At 46.1% G+C, this 26,286-nt stretch overlaps 1 protein-coding gene across 1 annotated transcript in view; it reads right to left on the minus strand.

Annotated features, from left to right (window-relative positions):
• Positions 1 to 206: 206 nt before the first annotated feature.
• Srp68 (signal recognition particle 68) overlaps positions 207 to 26,286 on the minus strand; it is a 36,746-nt gene continuing 10,666 nt past the window's right edge. The window contains exons 3-16 of the mRNA XM_010618432.3: positions 25,835 to 25,948; positions 22,919 to 23,114; positions 21,127 to 21,209; positions 20,796 to 20,905; positions 19,773 to 19,855; positions 18,877 to 19,017; positions 11,308 to 11,406; positions 8,640 to 8,704; positions 6,135 to 6,291; positions 5,289 to 5,383; positions 3,612 to 3,741; positions 1,537 to 1,612; positions 1,049 to 1,101; positions 207 to 555 (exon numbers count right to left, since the gene is read on the minus strand). Coding sequence (XP_010616734.1) covers positions 328 to 555; positions 1,049 to 1,101; positions 1,537 to 1,612; positions 3,612 to 3,741; positions 5,289 to 5,383; positions 6,135 to 6,291; positions 8,640 to 8,704; positions 11,308 to 11,406; positions 18,877 to 19,017; positions 19,773 to 19,855; positions 20,796 to 20,905; positions 21,127 to 21,209; positions 22,919 to 23,114; positions 25,835 to 25,948 — 1,630 coding nt within the window. The 3' untranslated portion in view covers positions 207 to 327. The remainder of the gene's footprint in view (positions 556 to 1,048; positions 1,102 to 1,536; positions 1,613 to 3,611; positions 3,742 to 5,288; positions 5,384 to 6,134; positions 6,292 to 8,639; positions 8,705 to 11,307; positions 11,407 to 18,876; positions 19,018 to 19,772; positions 19,856 to 20,795; positions 20,906 to 21,126; positions 21,210 to 22,918; positions 23,115 to 25,834; positions 25,949 to 26,286) is intronic.

Raw genomic sequence — 26,286 nt, forward strand, 5'->3', positions numbered from 1 at the left:
CAAGGCCCCACCGTGCCCGTGTGGAACCCCCAATGCACCACGGACCACAGGTGATCGGTCCTGGCTCACTGGGCACCAGACGGCATGGTGCCCCAGGAGGTACAGGAGATGCAGCGACCTGACAGGTCCCGGAGACACCGGGGTGCCCTTCTCACATGTGGGCTAAGAATGTAAGTGCACAAACACAAGACGGAGGAACACGGGGCTGAGGGCGCGGAACTCCCCCTGGGCCAATGCAGACCTGGGTTTAATGGCATGGAACTTGCTGGGGCTTTCTCACAATACAGGTCAAGAGTCAGAATCTCCCCTGCCCGAGGAAGGGCCTGGTTAGCTCCTGAATCCAAAGATGCCCTTGATGTATCCAGTGAGGCCACTCTTGGTCTTCTGCTCCAACTTGTCCTCAAGGGGCGGGAAGGCCACGTGGTTGAGGGCCAGGTCAAAGAACAAAGGCTTGCAAGGAATGGGCTGGAACCCTGGCGGGAAGTGCACGAGGTTGGCTTGCTTGGTGACAAGGGAAGGGTCCAGGCAGAAGGTCTCAAACCGTTCAACCAGAGGCTGGAAATCAAAGCAGAGGTGTTAGTCACCCAGACCACCTGGCGGGACTGCCGCTGTGTGCTGAGCACCCAGCTAGGCTCTCCCTGCGCTCGCTCACTCAGTCCCAATCTCCTACTCAGAGGGGCGCCAGTCCGTCTCGCACCTGGAGGGCACCAGGGGATGCAGGGCGATAGGACAAGTGGGCGAAAGTTCTGACCCATTGGTGCTACTCTGCACAGCCACCACTTCTACCTTCCTTCCTAGGGTGATCCAGACATCTAACAAACTTCGCAGGCAGCTTCCGGATCTCTGAGCACAAGAAGGGAGGTTTGCCTAGAAACTAAGGACCCTCTGCCCCATGACGGAGCATGTAATCCCAGAGCAGGGGTGGCGAACCTATGGCACATGCGCTGCAGTGGGTTGCCGGTATCACTGAAAGCTCTGAAAGGTTGGCACTCACTGTACTTGGAGTTTCTAATCCCGTTCTAGTCTCAAAAGCCACAGCTGTACTTACCTTATTGTCCTTCACTTGGGAGCAAGTCTCTGTTTGATGGGTGTCATTTGTGTCTGAAAATGCCAGAGACATTCAATGAGAATAAGGACTTCACAGGTACAGTCACCAATGAGGCCTATCACATGCATGGCTTCTACACCCTAAGAGCAAAGGTTGGGCAGTAAGTTCTCTCCCTCCTGGGTTCAAATTTTGCTAAGCAGTGGTGTAAATGGCAATAGATTCTAAGCCAGCATCATCAGCCCAGTGGAGCTGCAACAAGTGTATAGCTGGTGGAGAAGGGAGAAGGGACAAGGCAGTTTCTCTAAATCCCTCAGCACATTTCAGGGTCCAATGGGGCAGAAATAAAGGGCAGGAAAATGAAAATCTAAAGGATTAACTCAGCAACCCCTCTCAACCTTGAAATAGTGGTATAGCGTGTGGAAGAGAGGAGGAGCGACAGTAAAGAGGACTCGGGGCCACCCTGAGCCAGGACCAAGGCAGGGGCTCACCCAGGATGGCGGCAGCCTGCAGGGAGCACTTCTCTGACCGCACTTGGGCGATGAGCTCTTGAACGTCAGGCAGGTCCTGGAAAGACCCCGAAAACACACACTCAGAGCTGGCAGTGCCAGGGGGAAGGGGTCCCACTGGGGTTTTCATGGGGTTCTGGATTCTTCGTGTACTTCTAATTAAAACAGAAAACCAGCCTGTTTCAAGCTATAGTACGGCTTAAGGACAGTAGCATGAACTAGTAATTAACATCACTAAATTTAAATACTCTGAGTGTATCACAGGCCAGGCACAGTGCTAAGCAGCTTACTTGTCAGTGTAAGCAGCACAATACTCTAGGAGTCATCTATCCCCTCCTGTGGCGTGAGAGAACCCCAGCGCATGGTGAAGTGCTGGCCACACAAAGCGGGGCAAAGGCTGGAATGCAGAACCGAGCCCTCAGCTGTCTGTCACATCCCCGTTTCTCCGGGCGATGCCCGGCTCTTTCTTAGTCTCTCACTTGGCACTATGTGAATGATCTGATGAAACTGGGACCCCACAGAACCCTTCCTGCCTCCACTCTCTGACACAGTCCTCCACACACTGAGCATAGGCGTCAGGGACTCAGAAACGCCATGCTTTTCTGTCCTGAGAGGAACAGTCCACACTGTCTTGCCGCTGTGTCCCCAAGTAACAGTGCACCGTGGAGATGCTGCCACTCTCTTCACCCCACCCTCTGCCCTACTCCATCCCTCCTTCCGACGCCCCACCTGTGCTCCAAGCCTCCCAGGCTTTTCTTTGGTGCTGAAAATCAAACCCAAGGACCCATGCACGCCGCAGACACGCTCTGCTGCTGAGCTGCTTACTCCCCAATCCTCGGTTTCTCTGGATTTCAGACAGGCTGCTGCATACAAGTCTGAGGCTGCAACACCACCACAGGCTCTCTGCAGGCCTACACCAGGTGGAGGCGCTCTGCTCCCAGGGCATGGTGTCCTTGGCACCTGGCAGCAGCTCCTCTGTGCTGGCCTGGGACGCCATCGTTACCAGTGACTAACATTTGTTTTTCTAAATGGTTTCTACTTGTAAAATGCACATGGATTTCTCAGTTCCATCAACAAATGATTGGCTGAGACTGGTCTTGGTCTGCTATGTTGCCCAGGCTGGCCCTGAACTCATCACGGTGATCCTCCTGCCTCAGCCTCCCAAGTGCTGGCATTACAGGTATGGGCCATCATGCCCAGCTTCAATCAATGTTTCAATGAGCTCTGTGCCATCACATGGGTTCACAGCTTATGCAGCTGGCTGTCAATCAGTGAGAGCAGCTGTGTTTCGCACAGGCACTTCTTAAGCGTGAATGAACCCCCTACCAGACCAGCAGCCTCCCTCCTTTTCTTTTCAGTGCAGGCCATTAAACACGGGGACTCGGACATGTGAGATAAGCTCTCTACCACAAATCATACACACAGACTTTTCCTTTCTTCAGTACTGAGGATTGACTCTAGGGTTTTCACACTGAGTAACATCCCCACAAGTTTTTAAATTTTGAGATAGGGTCTTGCTAAGTCAATAACTTGCCCAGGCTGAGCTTGAGACTGCAATCTTCATGCCTCAGCTTCCCAAGTGCTGGGATTACAGGCCCGTGCCCTGCTTAGCTTGCGAGGAGAGCTGAGCTGGGGAGAACGCGGGCAGTGCCTGAGACAGGCGAGTCCACGTTTCCAAGCTTGGACACTGTTGGTCCTGGACATATCATGCAGGAAGGCTGCATCAGCGCTTCGCCTCAGAGAATCACTGAAGGACTTGGAAAAATCGCAATGTCCATTCCATTCCAGATCCCACAGATCGGAACCAGGAGCTTTGGGGTGAGATGCAAACGTTCTGTGAAGCCGTATAAGAGAACAGTACTTCAGGTTTTTGTTTTGCTGTATCTAAATCCATCTCAGGGCTGGAATGCATGAGTTACAGCCTATAGTTCAAGGGCAACCAGGGCGACCAGCCTGGACCAGCCTGAGAAGCAGCCCTGGGTCATAGCCTGGCTGGCTGAGTCCCACCTTCCTACACAGCTTCCTAGGCCTGAAAACAAGGCGGGCAGAAGGCTCACCTTCAGGCTGTTCTTGAAGGCTCCTGAGTCTGAGTTTACTTCGTTTGCATACTTCAGGACTCTGTCATACAGCACAAGGGCTTCGCTCCACTTCTTCACCAACACGTAGGACTGAGCAATGAAAAAACACCTGATGGGGAGGGAGAAGAGCCACAATATTCTAAAGTAACAACTGCCCAAGTCCAAGGCTTTCTCTGAAGCCTAGGCTGAATTTTCAATCTGGGAATAGTATTTTGTTTTTAAAAAATATTATTGATCTATGGTAGGTTGAATCTATAGGTACAGAACCTGCAGAAGGGGAGCAGACTGTGTATGGATTAATGTGTGTGTGTGTATGTGTGTTAATTTTGTTTCCTGTGGAAACAGGAATTTTGTTTTTTGGTTTTTTTTTTGGGGGGGTACTGGAGATTGAATCCAGGGCCTTCACACTGAAGCCACTTTCCCCAGCCCTTTTAATTATTATTTTTTAAAATACCGGGACAGCAACTTCACCAAGTTGCTAAGTTGCCCAAGTTAGGCATGAACTTTTGATCCTCCTGCCTCAGTCTCCTGGAATGCTGGGATTAGAGGCATGCACCACCAACCCCAGTTTGAAAACAGGATTCTTAACTTGGGCTGACTGCACAGGAGCCCATATCAGGATGCTCACATTTGCAGGGCTGATTTGCAGGTCCTTCCAGCAGCTGGAGATGATCATGTAGGTCCAACAAATAGCTACCACCTTTCACTTACCAGCTGACTGCCCACAGGGGCAGCTCTCAGAAGGAAGGTGGTGGCGGCCAGGGACAGCAAAAGGTCCATGTTGTTTGCTTAAAAATAATCCCACCCACCACCATCTATACATCTAAGCCACCATCACTGTCTCTGCTCATGTCTTTCTTTTTTTTATTAATTTTATTGGTACATTTAAGGTAAACAATAGAATGACATTCATCATTGGAAATTTGCACCTTTACATATGTAATCCATCTTGGTTCTTATTTTTTCCCCCATTCCCCTGCCCCTCCCTTCAACCTGCTCATGTCTTTCTAAAAAACAAAACCAAGAAAGGTTCTTCCTAACTGAATTTCTTCTACTATGCTCAAAAAAGCCTGAGCACTTCTGGCTCCTTCTTCCTTCTTTGGAAATACGGGGATGGAAGCCAGCACCTTTACACATAGCCTGTGCCAGCACACCAGGCTCTAACTGCTAACCCTTGACAGGACAGAAGGGGTCACATGAGCAGAAAGCCTAAAAATGAAAGGTGAGCATGCACATGATTCTTCTCTGCCACTCAGTCTAGACCCCTGTCTTGCTAGATAGCCCACTTCCAAGTTACCATGATTTATTTAAGAAACTGTGATGTCTTAGCTTTATCCAAGTTTAGTTCAGGCTTCCCGAACTGGCCATTCTGGTTCTGCTATTCAATATCCTTTCCAATGCTGTCCTCTTTTGTGGGGGTGGGGAGAGAGAAGGCCAAGTTTAATGTGTGTGCTGACTCCCCCTGGCCCATCCAAAGAAACAAAGAACACTGGGTACTACGCTACAACCATTGGCCAGGATTTCCCACAAACACATTGAGCTGAGCACTGTCTGGTTGAGGCAAGGCAGCCACATAGCCAGATGCCAACAACTCCACCTTTCAAAGCTCACAGAACTGCTGGAGGCAAAGGAGAGCCAGCGCTCTCAAGATGTTACCTGTAAGCCTTGAACACCAGGGTCTTGAGGCCTATCTCCTTCTGGAAGGCTCTGTCCTCCTCTAAGCCAGGAAGCTGCAGTAATTCCACCAGATTCTGTACATTGGATGCAAAAAGCAAACTGGAGTAACAGCATTTAAGGGCAGATGAAAGAGCCTGTGCTCAAAACAACGGACAAAGCCCATGCAGTGTGACTGGGCAGCAGCTGTCCTTGGTGCCCCCTCTGTTCCTCTCTGACGCTGACAACCTATTTTCCTTCAACACTCAACTCCTAGCTCATCCACCTGCAGAAACTTCTTGGACCATCTCAGCAGAAGGCTCTGTCCAGCCCTGGGCTTTATTTCTCAGTCGCTGACTCAGTCAGCAGCTACACAGACACCATGCACATGTGGTGTGTGTTTGTGCACAATACTCCTACTACTTGACTGACTCCCTGTGGGCCAAGGCAGTGTGGATTCAGGTCTCTGCATATTCCACAGCATCTAGGAAAGTTTTTTTTTTTTTTTGGATACAGGGTCTACCTGCCCAGGCCGGTCTCAAATCTATGGGCTCAAGTGATTCTCCCACCTCAGGCTTTTGCACAGCTGGGACTACAGGCCTGCACCACTGGGCCTGGCAGCTGGGACAGCATCTCAGAGGGAGTGCTCAGTGAGTACCTGTGGGTTTACTGTCTGTGCTTTGAAAGAATTCAACCCATCTGATGCATGGGTACTCACAGACTGCAGAGCTGGTACAAAATCTGTCTTCCACCCAGTTACTAATTGCTCTTGGCTGTCACAGCCCTGTTGCTATACACAGTTAAGTCATTTTGCATCCTACTCAGGCAAAGTACAATCCCCAAGGTCACCTGAAGAATAATGTCATAGAGCCGGATCAGGTCCTGGGGCCGGGGAGAGCGCTTGCTGTCATCTTCCGGCTGCTGCTGCAGCAGAGCCTTCTGCAGACCTTTAGCCATGTTCTCATTTCTCTTGATGGCTGTTGACAGCTTGATGTAGGTCAGGTAGCTGAAACATACCACACGTCAACTCAGGTTATGCTCAGGGAATCTCTGGGAAAACCACCGGACTGTGATTTGAGACTGCTCCATGGTAAGTGTGGGAGTGAGGGTGTGTCACACAGCAGGACCACTGGACCTGGGCCTCAAACCCACAGGCCTGCAGTATGGCAGCTGTTCACTGGAAAACTTACAGGGGACCAGACTGAAACCTTATTAAAATCTATTTCAGGGCCGGGGATTTAGCTCAGTGCTCTTGCCACCTGCCTTGAAAATGTAAGATCCTGAGTTCAATCCCCCGTGCCCACACACAAAAAAAAGCTATTGCAGTTTGAATTATACGCAATGTCTTTTTTCTCAGAGCCACAGAGCTCCTGATTTAGAGGACCCTGCTAGTCCTTAAGAAGGTCCACAAGTGGGACCGGGATGTAGCTCAGTGGCAGAGTGCTTGCTCAGCGTACACAAAGCCCTGGGTTTCATCCCTAGCACCATGAAAAGAAGGTCCAGGGATGGAAGCCAGTTTCTGGGATGATGACCAGTTATCTTCCTGGCCCACGCAACACCTGCCTTACTTGTCGATGGCCTTCTCTTCTCAGAAACACTGTAGCACAGTGTTTCAGTGTCCTGCAACCAGCCATGGAAATGTGGACAGACTACACGATACCCACTCATCTTAACTATAACACCCAGCAAGTCCCTGTAATGTTGGAAGAGTTGGCAAATAACTAAATCTCCAAATCAAGAAGTAGCAACATACAGATGTCATTTAGAGAGATGTAAAGGCAAAGAGCAAAAGAATTTGTTAAAAAAATTTTGTTAAAAACAGCGGCTTCTTGAGGCCAGGGATTTAGCTCAGTGGTGCCACTGCCTACCCCACAAGCGCTAGGTCCTGAGTTCAATCCCCAGTACCAACAACAACAACAACAAAACCAAAACCAAAACAAAACAAAAAAACCCCACAAAAAAACAACCCCCCCCCCGCCAAAAAAATCCCCAGCTGCTTCTGGGAAACAGGCAAGAAGGTCATTAGACAGACTTTCCTAAGGACTTTTGTAGAAAAATCAGATGTGTCAAATTAACTGGCCAGGCACAATGGTGGTGCTCTGCTGTAATCCCAGCACTCTTGGAAGGTGAAGCAGGAGGGTGGGAAGTTTGAGCCCAGGCCATGAAACCTAGGAAGAACCTGTCTCAAAATAAAATAAAAATTTAAAAAGGGCTATGGATGTAGCTCAGTGGTAGAGTGCTCACTAGCATATGTGAGGCCCTTGGTTCAACCCCAGTACTACACACACACACACACACACACACACACACCCAGAGGCATAAAGCTGCCCTCCTGATCATGGGAATTTATGATCCTGAAAGTGGGAGAATGGACTCAAAAGCAAGAGGCACCCAAGTTTCCAAGAGCCCTTAGCCTCAGTGAACGTTTCAGGGTCCGGCAACCAGATCAACTCGACACTGGGGCTCTGAATACAAACCACTCATCCAACCTCTGTAGCTTTACCTTTCTCTGTAGGCTGTTCAAACAGGTAACATCTAATTGCCATTCTTTTGTCTTTTTAAAAACTTTATTTATTTATTGGTACCTTAGGACCTTGCCTCTGCGAGGCAGGAGGCAGAACCACTAAGCTAAATCCCTGGCTAGTTGCCATTCTTGATAGCTAGTCTATGTATCTGAGGCACCTGCAGTTGCTTTGACATCCTCATAACACCAAATTCTTTTTTGTTGTTGTTGTTATTATTTTTTGAGACAGGGTCTCACTATGTAGTTGAGACTGACCTGGAACTCCAGGCTGGTCTTGAACTCACAGCAATCCTCCTGCCTCACCCTCCCGAGTGCTGGGATTACAGGTGTGCGCCACCATACCCAGCTTAAAAGGGACAACTTTAAAACATTCCGAACACAAAGGAAAATCAGTTTCAGAGCTTGGAGCCAGGGAGGAGAGTGACTGGCTCCAGAAGGGAGGGAGGGGCTGAGGGAGCTTCAGAGTTACTGGTTATGCTCAGGGTCCCCTCCCCCAGTACTGGAGACTGAACCCAGGGCTTCCACAACTGCCAAGCTGTGCTTGAACTTGCAATCCTACTGCCTCAGCCTCCCAGATGCTGAGATTACAGGGTGCACCACCATGCCTGGCTGTTGGGAGATTTTAAACTATGTGAAAGTCTTAAATTACACATATATATGTAAGTAATATACAAATGCAATGCATTCATGTGATAAAGTGCACCTGTATGCATTAGCATTAGGCATTTTAAGAAATTATAAATTAAATAGTACATAAACATCATATACACTCTTGTTCCAATGTTGTATCTGAAATACTAGAAGTAGAAAAAAATTACAATAACCCTTACCTGTGCAGGTATTGAAGATTAGATACTTTCCCTGACTCCCCTTCAGGAGTGTAATCTCTCTGTTTCTGTAGAAAGTGAAAAAGGTAAAAGGTAAAACAGCTGACTCCATCCTTGGCTCTGACCACCTCTTTCAGGGGTGTGGTCCCCAAAGTGTCACGAACAAAAACACAGTCTCCAATCAGGTCTGGGGTCCTCAAACATCAAAGGTTAATTAATACATTATAGAATGAAAGGATCAGTTTAAAAACTGGCCTGAATAACAGAATTCAGAGAAAAGCTGGTTTAGGGTTCCTGTCCACTGCCTGAGGGTTTAAAGCCAAGCACTGAGAACAAACCCTGGCTCTCTTTTAGAGTCTGTGCTGTCACGGCTTGCCTCTTGGGGAGGGCTGAGTAACAGCCCACTAGGACGCCCACATCTTAACCTCCAATGTCTGTGAAGATGTCACCTCCCAGGATGGAAGAGGCCTTGCAGATACGACTAAGTACCTCTGGATTAGCCGTGTGTGCACAATGTAACCCAGGCTCCTCAGAAGAGAGCAGAAGGCGGAGAGGTACAGAAGGTGCAGGGATAGAAGCAGAGGGCAGAGAGGAGAGAATGCTGAGCTGCTGGCTTTGAAGACGGAGGAAGGGGTCACAAAGATCTACAGGTGGCCCCTAGAAGCCAGGAATTGCATTCTTTGGGATGCTGGAAATGGATTCCCCCTAGGTTTCCCAGTGGCTTCCAGAAGAAAACAGCCTGTAAAGCCACTTCAGATTTCTGACCACCTGAAGCATACGGTGATAAATAAATGTGTGCTTCAAGCCACCGGGTCTGCGGTGATGCAGCAGCACCAGGAAGAGATGCACCTCTGTGTCACTCTGCTCCCTCACCCTGGCAGATGTCTCCCCAGGCACGGCAAAGTCAAGGTAGAGGAGGGAGGACCCTCTGTTAAATGGATGAAAGGAAGCATAATACGTAACGGTGACTAATGGGAGAAGGAGGCAGGAGACTATGCGGAGAAAGCAACAGTTAATTTAAAAGCAGTTTAATTTAAAAATGGTAGATTTACTTGAACATTTTATACTCAAGACACTGTAGCAGATACTGAAACAAATATATTTGCTTTTAAGATGCATACTATCTGGAGGAAAATATAATGAAAAGGTAAATATAAAAGAATAAATAAAAGGTCCACAGGTAATATTTAAGGTCACTAACAGGTATTAAGAGCTAAGAGTTCTGGGAGAGGGTGTTGGCCTTGGCCATGGTCACACAACGTTGTGAATGTATTTAATAGCATTAGAGTGTACACTGGAAAGCAGTGAGGTGGTACATTTGTTATGTGTATTTCATCACAATAAAAAATAGTGCTGTTTTTTACAAGAAGCAATACAGTACTTCATTACTAAACAGACATTAGAGCAGCAAGTATCAGCTATCTGGAAGAAGCAGAGATCTTTGTGAGTCAGAATGGGGTAGGGACACTTCTCAGAGATGAGAAGTTGTGAGCTGGACCTTGGAACCAGGTAGGGTTTGGAGAGGTGATGAGGGAGCTTAAAGGCTATGCAGGTGAAAGGAGGAAGAGCAGAATGCGTGAAGGTGGGAATGGCACATTAAGACAACAAAGCTGGACAGTGTGGTGCCCCCTACAATCCCAGCACCCTGGGAGGGAGGCTGAGGCAGGAGTACTTCAAATTTGAGCCTAACCAGGACAATTTCACAATTTAATGAGGTCCTGTTGCAAAATAAAACAAGGGTTAGCAATACAGCTTAGCGCAAAGGCTCTGGGTTTAGCCTCCAGTAGTGCTAAAAAAAGAAAAAAGAAAATGGGAGGGCTGAGACAGAGAACTCCGAGAAACAGCTCAGCAGCAGCTCGAAGCTGGCTGGGGAAGGCTCCTGCGACAGTTTAAGGAGTCTGCCCTGTACTTGCCAGAATTGGGTCTCAACAGTAGAGTACAAAACCCAAGGTGTGAGGGTAGAGAAGACGAGAACTTTTAGTCAAATTTAACTGTGCTTTTGAAATGTTACTTTAATGCATTTTACACATTACATTTCAGTTGGCTAATAGGTATACAATTTATAAATGAACACATCAGAGGCACATGCTCAATTTTACTCGCAGAGGGCATCATTACAAAAGTTTGGAGAACACTCCTTGCAATCTAGGGGAATCACTGGACTTCTTATAATCAGAAGTAAGATTTAAGCAATTAGAAGACTTCTGCAGTAGTTCAGGCACACAGTTAGGGTACAAAGCTAATTAAAACCAGACAGAATCAGCCAGGGTGTAGCTCAGTTGCACCGCACCTGCCTTGCAAGTCCAACGTCCTAGAATCATCAATAGGTGAGAGACATTACCAAGGGAAGTACGCAGGGTTTTGTGACCTAGAGAAAAACCAGTTCTGAAGCTTTCAGCCTAGGTGGCTGTGTGGATCGCAGTGATAACATTACAAAGAGGGAGCACCGGAGAGCGGCAACTGGAGGTAAGAATGGGAGACCACAGGATGAAACCATTAAGAAGAAAAGGACATGGAGAAATGAATTTCTCAACCCCACAGAGCCCAGAATTTCCCTGCTGCTCGCCAGCTGACTACTACCTCTGAAAAACCCCAGTGGCCAAGGGGACAGGCCGAGGAGGGCCCACGCCCAGGCCCAGAGCTGGGTGTCAGCCGGCCGCCTATGTCCTACCTGATCTGGTTTGAGCTCTTCCCGAACGGCCTGGATGGCATCTCGACACTCGCTGAGCATGGATTCAAACAGACGCTCCTTGGTTTCTTCACTCTCAGCCTAGACAAACACAGGACAGAGCAAGAGACTTTCTCTTGAGTTAACCGCAGTACTGCAGCCAGAGCAGGGCATAACAGGACTATGATTCTCCTACAATACACATGGAATGCGTGCCTCAAATAAGAGATCCTTTTGTCACCTCTCTCTACTACAGGGTGTTCTTATAGCCTTATCCACTATTAAAATGGAAATGGGCGTACTTAAAAAACTGAACATACTGAAAACGCAACGCGCATAACTCATCTAGAGCTTTCTGTCAGAGAACGAGTGCTTTAAATGTCTTCCCGTCAGCACTTTTCCCTACGTTCTGTCAGTGCTCAGAATTAGCACCAGCACCCTCAGGGGCCTTAGGTACCATACTGGGTGCTGCTCCAACACACCGAAGCCCAGATGTATCCTTCCTCTTTTCCTTTCAGAACACGCCATTAAGCGCTATTTCAGGCCAGTGGAATTACCCTTCACAAATGCAACCCAACTTGCAGATTCTGACTTTCTTTTAGGTCCAAGTGAATCATAAACATTACTAATCAATAACCAAGAGGAGATCTCCCTAAGTTTCCCATGAAGTTCTCTTCTCTGAGGGCAGGCCAGGGTGACAAGGATGAGATGACGGTCTGCACAGGGCCGGGCGTCACCTCTACTTCACAGCTGGGGTAAGTGAAAACGTGACTCATTAACTGAATGCCTGCCAGACCACATCAGCATCCTAAGAATCCGACTGAGCAGGCGGGTATGGATGAAAGGCAGAAAGGAGATGAACTTGCGTTACTGGCAGACCTGCTGTGAAATTAAAACATCAACATTCCATTATTATATTTGACTTTCTCCAGAAACCAACCTCCAATGTGAAAAAAAAAAGTTCTCAACATTCAGCTGGTCTCTAAGAAAGTGAAGAGAGCCCCACAGCACCCACTCCTTTTAGAGATGGTGGGAGAGCTTAAAATAACAAAACATAACAAAAAACAAAACAAACAAAAAGCACCTTTTATCCCCTTAAGAAGTCTTAAAGTTTTCCTGCTTTCTACTGTGAGAAAAGTCTCCCCTGTAAATTACTCAATCTAAATCAAACATGTTCTTCCACTTAGGGGTTACTTGACTTTCTGCTGTTCACTAACTTAGAAGAAATCGGACTCCAGGCAGACCTGACCCCATTAGCCCCTGCGACCCCAGCACTTTGGGCAAGGATGGCAACGCTCTCCATCAGGTGTTAGCCACCTGGCCACTGAGCACTTGAGATTTCTATGACACGGAACTAGCCCCATGTGTCAAGGGGCTACTGTACTGGATGGTGTGGCTCTAGAGAAAAAGACTTTACAGAACATGGTTAAGTGCCTTGGGTTGGCAAGATTCGTATTTATTCAAAGCTGCTGGCCAAATTTTTCAAAGTACATTTCCCACAAAAATGGTGCAGCTGTGTAACACTTAACAAGTGGAGTTGACAATGTGAGTGCAGGGGGTAGGGAAAGGGGACATAAAAAGAAATAAGGTGGGTTACGTACACGTACCAACTCCCTACAATGTACCACAAACGTGTACTAATAAAAAATTTTTAAATATATATACAGTATGTTAATAACCCTGGCTTTAAGAAACCAAATAACCAACTACATATGTGCTACAGTTACCTCAGCAGCAGGAAGAATGAAACTCAGCACTAGTTTGAATATAAGCAATTCACCAAATATGCCACCTACACCCCTTTTCAGATGGGTGGGGTTTGGTGGTTCAGATAATGGGCGTATAAGAAAATAATAATACACAGGATGTCTCCTGGCATATGGCTCAAATTTAAAACTGAAAAGGGCCAGTTGTGGTGGCCCATGCTTGTAATCCTAGCACTTGGGAGGCTGAGACAGGAGGATCACGAGTTGAGCCCATCCAGGGCTACATAGTGAGTTCAAGGCCAGCCTGAACTACACAGGGAGACCCTGTCTCAAAACAAAAACAAAGAAGTAAAAGGATGCCATATATTACATTTGTTGACTGTTGCTAAGTTACTAAGTTAACTTGTGCATGAAGGTGCTGAACACAAGCAAACTTTCCCATGTCTTCCACAAAATTTTAAGTTTCACTTGTAAAAGTCTTAAGCAACACTGTAGGAAAAAGTGTGCCAAAGGGGAGTGCTTACAGCAGTTGTGTTTTCCTGCTAATGTCCACTGTGTGGTGACTCAAAGACTAATCTTTGAGTAGAACTTGTCACAATTCTGCTGGCCAAGGCAAAACATCTCTGAACAGAAAGTCTTTAATGTGTCTGCTGCTCACATTTTATTCTAGAAGCTATATGTGAGGCCAAGCATTCCTGAAAGGCCAGTGGCGCAATGGCACCCTTCAATATGCAGAGGCGGGACTCCTCATCTATCTGCCACCTTCCAGGTCTTCCCTGAAGCAACAAGGACATGTCCCTAACACGAGGAGCAAACTCCCTGGCTAACAACTTCTCCCATGTGTCCTGTGACTCACACAGAAACCTTATACCTGGGAGTAAAGTGCTACTGGTCCCAGTAAGGACATTCTAAATTCTACATCCCCTTTTATAAAACCCGAAACACCCAGGATACGCCTGCCTTGGCGCCAAAGCACCTCACTGCCATTTGCCCTGCTATTAGAGGCAGATCCCCAGGTTGTTTTCATTTGTCTACAGGAATTGCTGCAAGACAGCGGTGTGACTCAGAGACACAAAGCAAGTCTGGCCACATTCCCTGCCACACCCAGAGGAGAAGTGGGGACAGGAACCAGGCCTCGCCCATCCCAGGGAGGTCAAGAAGAAACACATGGAAACCTGGTAAAGAAAAGGCTAAATCCCATTTAAAAATAGACTTTCTTTTTAAAGAAAGGCTAAATGGTCTCCCTTCCACTCAAGCATCAAAAATTAAACAGAACTTGAGACTAAGAATCATCAAGCCTATTATTTAAAACCTTCCTGGGGCTGGGGATTTAGCTCACTGGTGCTGCCACCTGCCTCGCAAGCTCAAGGACCCAGAGTTTGATCCCTGGTACCAATAAATAAATAAATAAACAAACAAACCTTCCCACTCCCAAAAAGAGAAGCCCAAATACAACCTCACAATGCAACCACCAGTGACCTCTCAGGAGTGATCAAATGTTAAGAAAGCAAAGAGTCAGACGTGGAGGTGCATGCCAGTAAGGCTGAGGCAGGAGGATCATTGTGAGTTCGAAGCCTGCCTGGGATACAGAGCAAGACCCTGTCTCAAAAAACAGAACAAAACAAAACCAACAAAAGAAAGCAAAACAGAGGGCTTGCTATGGCAGCATACATACTAAGACTGGGATACAGAGCCAATTAGCCTGGCTCCTGAGCAGGGGTGACGCACAAACTCGCCAAGTCCTTCATATTTTTCTAACAACAAACGGAGAGATAGGTTTTTGCAATGCGCAGAGACCAAGAGGGAGAGGGAGGAAGTTGAGGGAATGTAGGAAGAATTAAGAGAACAATAACAGACTGGCCAGGCACCATGTTTTATCCGCCAAATAATCTGACAGTGGCGCCAAGGGGGCAAGTGGTTCTGCTTGAGATTAACCTCAAATGGCCAAAAGGTATTTTCCCACATTTAATAACCCATGGCTCACTCAACAGACATTTAATTAGCTACAGTGCTGACACTGAGGATTTAATTAGACTTAATCTGATACTATACTTAAATTATTTTACTTACTGGCTTTTTTGGGATATGTGTGATATAAAGCATTAACTATAAACATTAAAACCTTATCAGAATGCCCTGGAGTTCATACATATTTTGCTTGACCTAGGTCTGACCCCCCTACCCAGATGAGGGATCTAATCCAGAGCCTTCTCACATGGACTACAATCTCAGCTCTTTCTATGTTTTATTTTGAGACCACTAAGTAGCTACTTTGACTGGGCTGGGCTCAGACTAGTGATCCTCCTGCCTCAGCCTCTTATTGAGTGCTGGGGTTACAGACATGCACACTTCTGCCACACTATTTAAAGATTCCCCCAAGGCCGGGAGTGGTGGTGCACGGCTGTCATCCCAGCACTCGGGAGGCTGAGGCAGGAGGATTGCTGCGAGTTCTAGACCAGCCTGGGCTACACAGTGAGTTCCAGAGCAGTCTGAACTACATAGTGAGACCCTGTCTCAAAAAACTCAAAAATAAATTTAAAAAAATAAATAAATAAAGTTTCCTCCCTACTCAGAAGTGACTTTAAGGCGTTTGTAAGATCCTTAAGGATCAGAGATAATTTGAGGTGGGTATGTGCTTCAGTGGTAGAGTGCTTGCCTAGCATTTTTGAGGCCCTGCGTTTGATCCCTTGCACTGCAAAAACCAAAACCCCAGAGAAGAGTATATATACCACAACCAGCACATTAACTATTTAATAGGAGAAAACAGATACTGACATTAAAATGATAAGGGAATATTTTATGCTTTATGCCGATAAATCTAACAATTTCCATGAAATCATAAATTCCTATAAAACAATAAACCTCATGCAAATGAACACAAGATAAAGTAGAAAATCTGAAGAGCCCTAAATCTCATAAGGGAACTGAATTTATTTAAAAAAAGCAAAACATAAATTTTAAAAACTTCCCCACATAGAAAACTCTAGGCCCACAAGTTTTATAGGTAAGTGGTAACACACGTTTATGGGAGAAAAATATAAAATAAACTCTCTGGGAAAACAGGAGGAAGCACCTCCAAACCTGTATGCATTTTTTTTTAGCACTGGTAATTGAATCAAGGGCCACCCTGAGACAGGGTCTCACTAAATCGCCGAGCTGTCTAGGCTGAGTCTAAGCTTGCAGTCCTCCTACCTCAGTCTCCCGAGTGCTGGGATCACAGGAGTGAGCCACTGCACCTGGCTCTCCGAGCTCGTTCTATGAAGCCCTCAGGAATGAACCGAATTCCTAAGTCAAGGGCCCACTGTACCACGCACAAAGGGGCTGGAGTACAGTGCAAAAGTAGAACGTGTGCACAAGGACTTGCCCGGTACCGCAAAAAGTGAAATGCGCATCAGGTCCAACTGGCCATTGTGTGACTGAAGCAATCTTCAATTTTAAAAACGATCATTTGCAAGCTATAAGCATAGCTCGGTGGCAGAGAAAAATCATGTTTAACATGTATCTGGGCTCTGCATTCAACTTCTAGCGCGTGTGGGCACGTAGGCACACACACACAGGTGTGCACACACGCACACACACACACACAGAGGTGTGCGCATACACACACGCACATTTCCCCCCCTGAATTTCAAGCACTAACTTATAAAAATTATGGCCAGGTGTGGTGGTACATGCCTGGAATCCCAGCACTTGGGAGGCTGAGGCAGGAGGATCACCATGAATTTGAGGACAGGCTGGGCTATACAGTGAGTTCAAGGCCAGCCTGAACTACATAGGGAAACCCTGTCTCAAAAAAAAGGAAACAAATATTAGCTTTCCTGGCCCTTTACTTGACATCTGTCTGCTGCCCTGTCCTTAAGAAGCCCTCATTTGGGCTGGGGATATAGCTCAGTGGCACCATACCTGCCTGACAAGTACAGGGTCCTGAGTTAGAAACTTAGTACCAGGAAAAATAAAGAAGCCTTCATTTAACTCACCCTATGGACTTTTCCCACCGTTCTCCTTCTCTTGGCTAGAATTACTATGCCACTGTCACTGATTCCCGGCACGAAATCAAGGACTTGCTTTCTCTCAGCACTTGTAATTTCAAAACAGAGACGAACCCAAAACTAACCCAATCACCTAATATTGCCATCAGAGCCCTCGCCTGGTTCAGATGAAGTATTACCATCAACAGTGCTGCCAGGGATTTGGCTCAGTGGTTCTGCTGCCGGCCTTGCAAGTGCAAAGACCCAAGTTCGATTCCCAGTAACAAAAAAAAGGGCAGGGGATTTAGCTCAGTGGTTCTGGCGCCTGCCTCGCAAGCGCAAGGACCTGAGTTTGATCCCTTGTATCAAAAAAAAAGAAAAAAAAAAGCTCCAATCTCATAAACAGTGCCAACAAAATGCTCACGAAGTTTCTCAGTCTTTTAAGAAAAAAATTAATTTTCTGGTACTGGTCTGTCCTTCAAGCAAATAAAGGGAAACTGGAGAGTCATTTGCAAGGACACAGATTCTTCAGTTGCTGAAAGCTGCCCCCAACCAAAGGAGCCATTTTGGAATAAATCCTCGAAGTCTAAATGCTTGCTGAGCATGGTGCCACACACCTGTCATCCTAGCATTCTGGGAGGCTGAGGATCCAGCCTAGGCAACTTAGGACTAAGCAAGATCCCTGTCTCAGAAAATAAGACGAAAGGACTGGGGATGTAGCTCAGTGAGAAGTCCCTGGGTTCAACTGCCAGTACTGCAATAACAAAACAAAAATCCCCCTCTTCGCCCCCTACACAAATGATTCAAGGTGCAATCAACTATTGCGACATTTTAGAAATGCCTCTGGTCCCTGGAGAGGCCTCAGTCAGCAGCCTGTTTTTTCAAAAAGTACCCTTCACCTCACATAGAGAAGGAGCTATAAGAAGTGCCTTAGTCACTGTCTGTCTCAAACTAACCAAGATCACCAGGACCTCTTCTCTTTGGAGTTGCACCTGGTTGTTCACAGTGACAAACAGGTACTCTTGTTGTGAGTGGCTTCAAGTACAGCTTTGCATGAACATAATGTGCACCTCACACAAGATATTCTGGTTTAACCAGACTCTCCTGCAAAGGGACAGGAATGACATGAATCCTTAGGGACAGAAGGTAAAGACAACAGGTCAGAGACTTCAGGGACATAACAGTAAGGCTGCTGCACCACCTGCTGGGCTGAATGTTGCCCACCCCGAACTTTAATTCCTCTAAAAATTTAGATTTATAGCTAGGCATGGTGGTGCATGCCTGTAATCCCAGCACTTGCGAGGCTGAGGCAGGAGAACCACTCCAAATTCAAGGCCAGCCTGGGGTACACAGTGAGTTAAAAGCCAGCCTAAATTACATATAGTGAAACCCCTTCTCAAAAAACCAAGATAACAACAAAAAAAATCAGATATGATGGCGCACTCCTGTAATCCTAACACTCAGAAGGCTGAGGCAGGAAGATGTCCTCGAGTCTGAGGCCAGCCTGGGGCTACATAGTGAGACCCTTTCTCGAAATACTAAATAAATAAATAAATAAGTAAGTAAGTAAATAAAATTAAATTTTAAAAAAGAGAGTGAGAGAGTACATCTCTTTACCACAACCCAACTTGCACTAATATACATGTTTTTGTCTTTTGAAAAGTGAGTACTGACAAACCACTCCATCTCTCTCTTTTTTTTTTTTGATAGGGTCTCGCCATGTAGTTCAGACTGGCCTTGAGCTCACTACGTAGCCCAGGCTGGCCTCCAATTCATGGCATCCTCCTGCCTCAGCCTCCCGAGTGCTGGGATCACAGGTGTATGCCACCACACCCTGCACTCCATCCTGAACACCTAAGGGCACAGAGACAAGAGCCTAGCAGGAACTTTCTTCTTACCTGGGCGATGGCTGCTTCGTTATCAGCTAGCCCTAGGAGAAAGATCCTCACTTTGTCAATCCTCACAGGTACCGCTCTCCCTCTCCACTCCGCTTCACTCATCGTGGCTGCCTGCTTGGCCCGGGTCTGAGCGATTAATGCCTGGAAAGCAGTTCTAAGGGTTAAAGCTGTAACTGCGGGCATGAGGGGCAGAGGGAAGTAAGGGGACCTATTATTTGTCTCTCTCTCTAACTGACGTGTAACTCTTCCGAAGCATATAAAATGCCTGCTTAAATTCCTCCATGGTATCGTGTATCTTAGCTTATGAAAAGTCAAATAATTTTTCCGCAACCTTTTACATTTTTTACTTTTCTATGAGTTTGTATTACTCACAAAACAAGCAGAGCAAAGTTAAAAAGTACAATACTTAGAGTGTTAAGTGAAACAGTTTTTGTTAAAAACACAGACATAGGGCTGGGGATGTAGCTCAGGGGCACTGCGCCTGCCTGGCAAGCACAAGGTCCTAAGTTAGATCCCCAGTACCAGAAAAACAAAAACAAAAAAAACACACACATAGGCCAGGCATGGTGGTGCATGCCTGTAACCTCAGCTACTCAGGAGGCTGAAAGAGAAGACAGGAAGTTTGAGACACATCTAGGCATCTTAGTCAAATTTTGTTTAAAAATTTTTTAAAGAAAAGCTGGAGATATAGCTCAGTGTTCCCTAGTGCCACACACACACATACATACAAAGTGAGTGAACGCATACATGTAAAATATATATTCTATGCATGGGTGTATGTATAAGCATAGCTATAAATATGCATATATTAAGATATCTGTGGGGGACGGAATTAATTTCTTTTTCCAGACTTTTCACACCAAAGCTTCTCACTATAGTATGCAAGCTAAGATTACCTCCAGCTTTTCAGCCAGGAGACCCTCAGCTCCCCCAGACCTCAGTCTCATCTGCATGAGTTCATTGATGGCCGACTGGTCCCCTGAGAGAGAGAACAAGGGGGAGAAAAGAAAATCTTTAAGGGTCTGGTCTGCCTTCTGAAGAATCACTCGAGTCACCCCAACTTATAGCTCTTTCCCCTCACAGGTACATTTCAGTGAGCCCACAGCGTGATCTATCTTCTTCAGACAAGTACTTTTACACAGCATGAGTTTGGCTGTGGCACTGTAATGGTGGTATGTGTCATCACACACTTCTCTGAGCAGAGTGTATGATGTCAAGAACGAATCTTCATTTGGTATCAGTGTATCATTTTGTATCGCTCATCCTAACAAATGCGCCACTCTAGTGGGGAATGGTAGGGAGGTGGGAGGCTGTGCATGCATGAGGGGAGGGGTGTATGAAAATTGCTGCATTTTCTCTCAGTTTTGCTGTGAACCTAAAACTGCTCTAAAAGGTAAAACATGATTTTGACTGAAGACCAGTCCTGGGGACTACAGAAGATAGCAGGACAGAGGGCTGAGGACAGGGGATTTGGCTCAGTGGTGCTGCTGCCTGCCTCGCGAGCACAAGTTCGATCCCAGGTACCCCTGCCCGCAAATCTGAAGATGGCAGGATAGAAACAGAAGCCACGAGACCAGCCAAGTGTGGTGGTGCAGGCCTGTAAAACCCGCACTCTGGGAGCCTAAGGCAAGAGCACTGCAACTACAAGCCCAGCTTGGACAACTTAACAAGATGCTGGGATGTAGCATAGTGCAAAGGCCCTGGGTTCAATCTCACTATCATACAAAGAAAAAGCCGAAGAACTGCCTTCCGTAACATTGAACAGGCCAGACTTTGACAGTTCTAGTTCTGTGATCAATCAAAACTCTGGCCAAAGATGGACACAACAGGCGGGGAGCAAAATTAAATACATTCTGCAGGCTCCCAGCAAGCCCCCTGCCAATGCCGGAACTCGGTGAGTTGCTTTGGCCCCTGCTCACCAATGTTATATTCACAGTAGCGGATGTTGGGCGAGATCTCTTCCACACGCTGGTTATACAGCACAGCCTGCTCCTCTGTGAAAGCACTGGCGAGCTTCTTATAGATAGTTCTGCGAGCAAAGAAACATCAGGTTTTACTGTGGCCAAAACCAAACACTGCCCTGGAAAGCTCTTCTACCAACTATCAGAACTGCCATGATCTAAGGATCAAAGAGAATGTGTCACCACTTCTACAGAAAAAGAATCCTGGTAAGTCCCACAGAAATAAGGTAATAGCTGGAATCTGACTTGATAATCAGAACTGGCCACAGTCTTGGGCCGGAAGACGTACGTGCATTTGGTAAAGGCCTCTCTGGCAGCTTTCCACTCTTGGTGTTCAAAGTGCAGCATTCCTGAGAGGTAAGCTGTGTATGCCTGACAGGGGATGGAAAAGAAGACGCAGTCAACACAGAACCAATCCTCCAACTCCATCTCTGACACCAAGAGTACGGGGAAATTCAGCTTTTTTTCTTTTCTTTTCTTTTAATGACATTCATCATTGGGAATTTGTACCTTTACATTAGTTTGGTTTCAAAAGAAAAAGTCTGGGCCAGGGATTTAGCTCAGTGGCAGTGCTCCTGCCTAGCAAGGTCCTGAGTTCGATCCCGGGAAAAAAAAAAAAAAAAAGAAAGAAAGAAAGAAAAAAAAAGAAAGAAGAAAAAATCCTCCAAGCCAGGCACGGTGGGGCACACATATAAATCCTACCACTATGAGAGGGTGAGGCTAAAGGATCTCAAATTCAAATTAAGTCTGTAAACTAGAACCTGAATCAAAACAAAAAATTTTAAAAGGGCTGAAGATATAGCCTAGTGCCAAGAGCTATGAGTCAATCCCTCTTACCACAAAATAAAACAAAAAAAAAGTTGAAAATAACTGGGTACAGTGGCCCATGCCTGCAATCCCAGGTCCTCGGGAAGCTGAGGCTGGAGGATCAAAAGATTAGTAAGACACTGCCTCAAAATTTAAAATCTTTGAAGGGTTGTGTATGAAGTTCAGTGGTGGAAGATTCGCTTAGTATATACAAGGTCCTACCAGTACTGGGATAAAAAAAAAGCTAACTATAACCTTGCAATAGCTATCCGCATCCCTTTGGGGTCTGAGGTATTGAGGACTAACCCTAGAGCTTTGCACTGAGCTAATCATCTCTACTGCCTACCTATCATTGTGTAAAAATTTTTCATTTCCAAAAAATTCTTGGGCGGGCGATTTAGCTCCGTTGTTCCGCCACCCGCCTTGCAAGCGCAAGGACCCGAGTTCGATCTCTGGTACCAAAAAAAAAAAATTCTTCGTTGGGTGTGACAGAGCATGCCTGTAATCCTTGCACATGGGAGGCTGAGACAGGAAGATAGAAAGTTTAAATCCCACCCAGACAAGTTAGCAAGACCTTGTCTCAAAATAAAGAAGGAATGTAATGGGCCAATACCGCAAACAAAAGATTTCCAGCTAGTCACCAAAAGGTATGATCTTTCTGGCAGTTATAAAAATCTAAGAGCCTCAAAACAAAAGCAAAATATGCTAATTTCATTGTTTACTTTTATGATTTTTGGTGCTGGGATTTGAACCCAGGACCTTGTACATGCTAAGTACGCACTCTACCACTGAGCTACACATCCAGCTCCAACATCACCATGTTTTTTGTTTGTTTGTTTTGTTTGAGATAGGGTCTTGCTATGTAGTCCAAGGTGGCTTTCATCTTGAGGCAATCCTCCTGCCTCAGCCTTCGAGTGCTGGGATTACAGGCATTTATCACTCTGCCTGGTTTAACACCACCTTTGTATTTTTTGGTAGTGGGGATCAAACTCAGGATGTTGCACTTGGGAGGCAGGCACGGTGCCACTGAGCTAAATGCCTGGCCCAACACTGCCTTTTATTTTTTACTTTTTGGGTACCAGGGATTGAACTTGGGTCCTTGTGCTTGTGAGGTAGGCGGTGGAACCACTGAGCTAAATTCCTGGCCCCCAACACTACTTTTAAAAGCAATATCTGAAAGGGTTTTTCTCTATCTGTTCTATTTAACAAGCAATTTTTTTTAAGTCACATTTTAATCTGAACAATAAAGCACAGCGGAATGTTAAGACATTAACCTGGGCCTCTAACTTGGTCTTGGCATCCACACGATTGCTCTCACATAAATGTTCCAATTCCTCTGCATGTTTCACCGCTTTGCGAAGGCGAGAGAGCATGTGAAACCGTTTTCGGGGTTCAGTGCGGCCTTCCTCTTTGAGTTGCATGGCATAGCTCCAGGCTCTTTCTGCATCCATCAAAATCAGAAGCAAATATCTAGACAGAGAGAGGTAGGAGAGCTGAACAAAAAAGGCCAGGCGCAGCACACACACACCTGTTCTCCAAGGCGTAAGCTCTGAGACCTGTTTTTCTCTAGCTGCACCTGCCATCCCTCCCTTAGGACTCCTCTCATGTCCTCAGCCATGACCCCCAAATCAGCAAATCTGACCTCCACTCAGGCTCCTCCTTAGGTTCTGAGTCACCTAATGGACGCATCTCACCGAAAAGTCTCTGCTACCTGGAACCCAGCAAATCCACAACTTAACCTCTTCCAACTGAGTTTCGTCGGAAGTGGTCTAGTCACATTATCGGCTCCACCTTTGGGTCTACACCTCCTTCATCCCACCCTGGTCAAAGGGGAGGACACTTGATGGCGCACGTAATCCCAACACTCGGGAAGCTGAGGCAGGAGGATCGCTGTGAGTTCGAGACCAGCCTGGGCTACATAGTGAGTTCCAGGTCAGTCTCAACTACATAGTGAGCCCCTGTCTCAAAAACAAAAAAGAGGCAGGATACTGAGGTGAGGGCTTCAGAGGCTGGGTTGCAATCCCAGGGCCTTCCTTTACTAGCTGTGTGACTTCAGGCAAAGTACTCACCTTCCTATACTCACTCTGACATGGAGTAATACACATAACACACTAGAACAGAACCGGCGTTTCTCAAGGGCTCAATCAGGTGATTTCCTTATCACTAGCCCACTGAATCCTTAAATTACTGCCTTGATTAATCATCTTTAAGAAATTTCTGTTTAACTTTGTCAATCTAAAATAAATGGTCCTGCCAGGGATTTAGCTCAATGGTTCCGCCACCTGTCTCGCAAGCGCAAGGTCCCAAGTTCGATCCCCGGTACAAAATAAATAAATAAAATAAAATAAAAGGTCTTAAGTGAGATAAATCCAACACACATGTTTAAATACAGCAATGTTTCTCTGGTGTGAGAAACCTAAAGTGGAAATAAGGACCAAAATGTGTAATAGGGATTAGGAAATGTGAAGAAACCGTTCAAATGAGAAGAGGAACAAGGGATAGGGGAGAGGGAAGGAAAGAAGGGATGAGGAAAAAAGAGAATAGAAGGAAAAAAGTAGAAACAAAGCTTTTGTAAGGAGGGGAAGAGGGTACAAGGCAGGGGGAATGGAAAAGAAAGAAGCAAAATATATCAGGTACAGGTACAAATTCATTATGATAAATGTTATCGTTATGTATATCTAAAATGTACAAATAAAGGTTTTTGCTTCAAAAAACAAAACAAAATGGTCTTGGGCCCGGCATGGTGGTGCACATCCATAATCCCATTACTTGGAGGCTGAGGCAGGAGAATCACTGTGAGCCAGAAAAGGGTCAGGGATGTAGCTCAGTGGCATTGTGTTTGATCTCTGGTACCCAGAAAGAAAAGAAAAGAACCCTAAAAAAAATAAATTAATTAAAAGAAAAAAAGATCTTGCTATTATAACAGAGTACAGATAGGGGCTGGGGATTTAGCTCAGTGGTTCCAGAGCCTGACTCGCAAGTGCAATGGACCCGAGTTCAATCCCCAGTACCAAGACCAAACCAAACCAAACCAAAACAAACAAACAAACAAACAAAACAGAGCACAGATTTCTGGACTTGAATCTATTCCTAACCAACTCTCATTAGATCTGATCACTTCATCCTGCTCCTCGCCCAGTCTCTGCACTCTGGTTTCCTGACTGTGCCCCAACACCAACTCCGGGCTCCCGGCCTCTTCAACAACTCAGCAGTAGCAGGCAGCCATCCTGAGCACAAAGTCCCCAGGCCACTCAGACACCGTGCACTGTGTGTTCCCTGATACAGAATGCCCTTTCCACTCACAGATCCTTCGGCTCAAGCTGACCATGCAGGGTCACCCACGTCCGCACCAAGTACCCTGAGCTAACCTCTCCCTTCTAAAATTTCAGAGTACTTAAAAACAAATGGCTCAATAGGCATTTCTGCTGTTCCTTGATTTTGCATTTGACCAACATCTCTCAGCAAGACCAGTCAATGAGGAGGATCAAGGACTATGCCTCCTTTCCCCCTTCCGTGCACAACATGGTATCTACCTCAAACCTTGCTATAAATGCTTTTTGGGAAAAGGACCAATAGTACACATTTTAGGCTTTGCAGGCCACGGTCTCTGTCACAACTATTCTGCGACTATAACACAAAAGCAGATGTAAACAATATCTAAATGAAGGCATGGCTGGGTTCCAATAACTTCATTTACACAAGAGGGCAGCAGGAAGACACTCTGGCCCAAAATGAATTGAGAAGAACCGACCTGGACATTCAATACACACTGCTTCAAACAGCTAGATTTCATAAGATACAATGATTTAAGTACTTCAATGCTGAAATTTGCATTCTAGAAAACTTACGTAATAACTGATTCTTTTTTTGGTCAGGGATTGAACCCAGATCTTGTGCATGCTAGGCAAGTGCTCTGCCTCTGAGGTACACCCCTACCTGTTTGATTAGATTCTAATCACTGACTTTAGCACTTACCATCTCAACACAGTTCTTGAATGAGCTACTGAATCTCTCTAAGTGCTGGTTTCCTTGCCTTAGAATATAGGGACAGGAAAACCTGCCCACCTGGCAGAGCTACGAGACAGTCGTATGAAATAATTAAGAGTGTGGTAGAATGTCTGGCACATTGTAACTGTTCAATAAATGTATTAACAAGAAGTACTTAGAGGCTTACATCGAGAGATCCATACCTATTATCAGTCAGAAGATCTTCAGTTACTTTTTTCCCTGTGAATTTGTGTCTGTTCCCCATCTTGAAGTTGAGTGTTTTCCGAAGACGTCTCTGTCTGCGGGAACAGTAACCCCTATAAGAAAACACAAACAAAACTCATGCAGCTGAGCTGGGGGTACTCCGGATAAAAGATTCTCCAAAAAGGCAAAGGTCAATGGTTTGAGGTATTCTACTTATGGCGACTGTAAGTATCACACATCAGGTGGCAAACATTTACCAAATTAAAACACACAGGGGAACATGATTAGTGTCAGAGAAAACACAGAGGCTTCAACGCCCATCCTCAGGAAGTCCACACACTAGCGGGGGAGGAACATGTAGTCAAGAAACAAGGCTGCTGATGCCTGCCTCTTAAGCGCAAGGTTCTAAGTTTGATCCCCGTACCAAAAAAAAAAAAAAAAAAAAAAAAAA

This window comes from Fukomys damarensis, unplaced genomic scaffold (genome assembly GCF_012274545.1).
Source record: "Fukomys damarensis isolate Sample0158 unplaced genomic scaffold, DMR_v1.0_HiC HiC_scaffold_23, whole genome shotgun sequence".
In the NCBI taxonomy this organism is placed as follows: domain Eukaryota; kingdom Metazoa; phylum Chordata; class Mammalia; order Rodentia; family Bathyergidae; genus Fukomys; species Fukomys damarensis.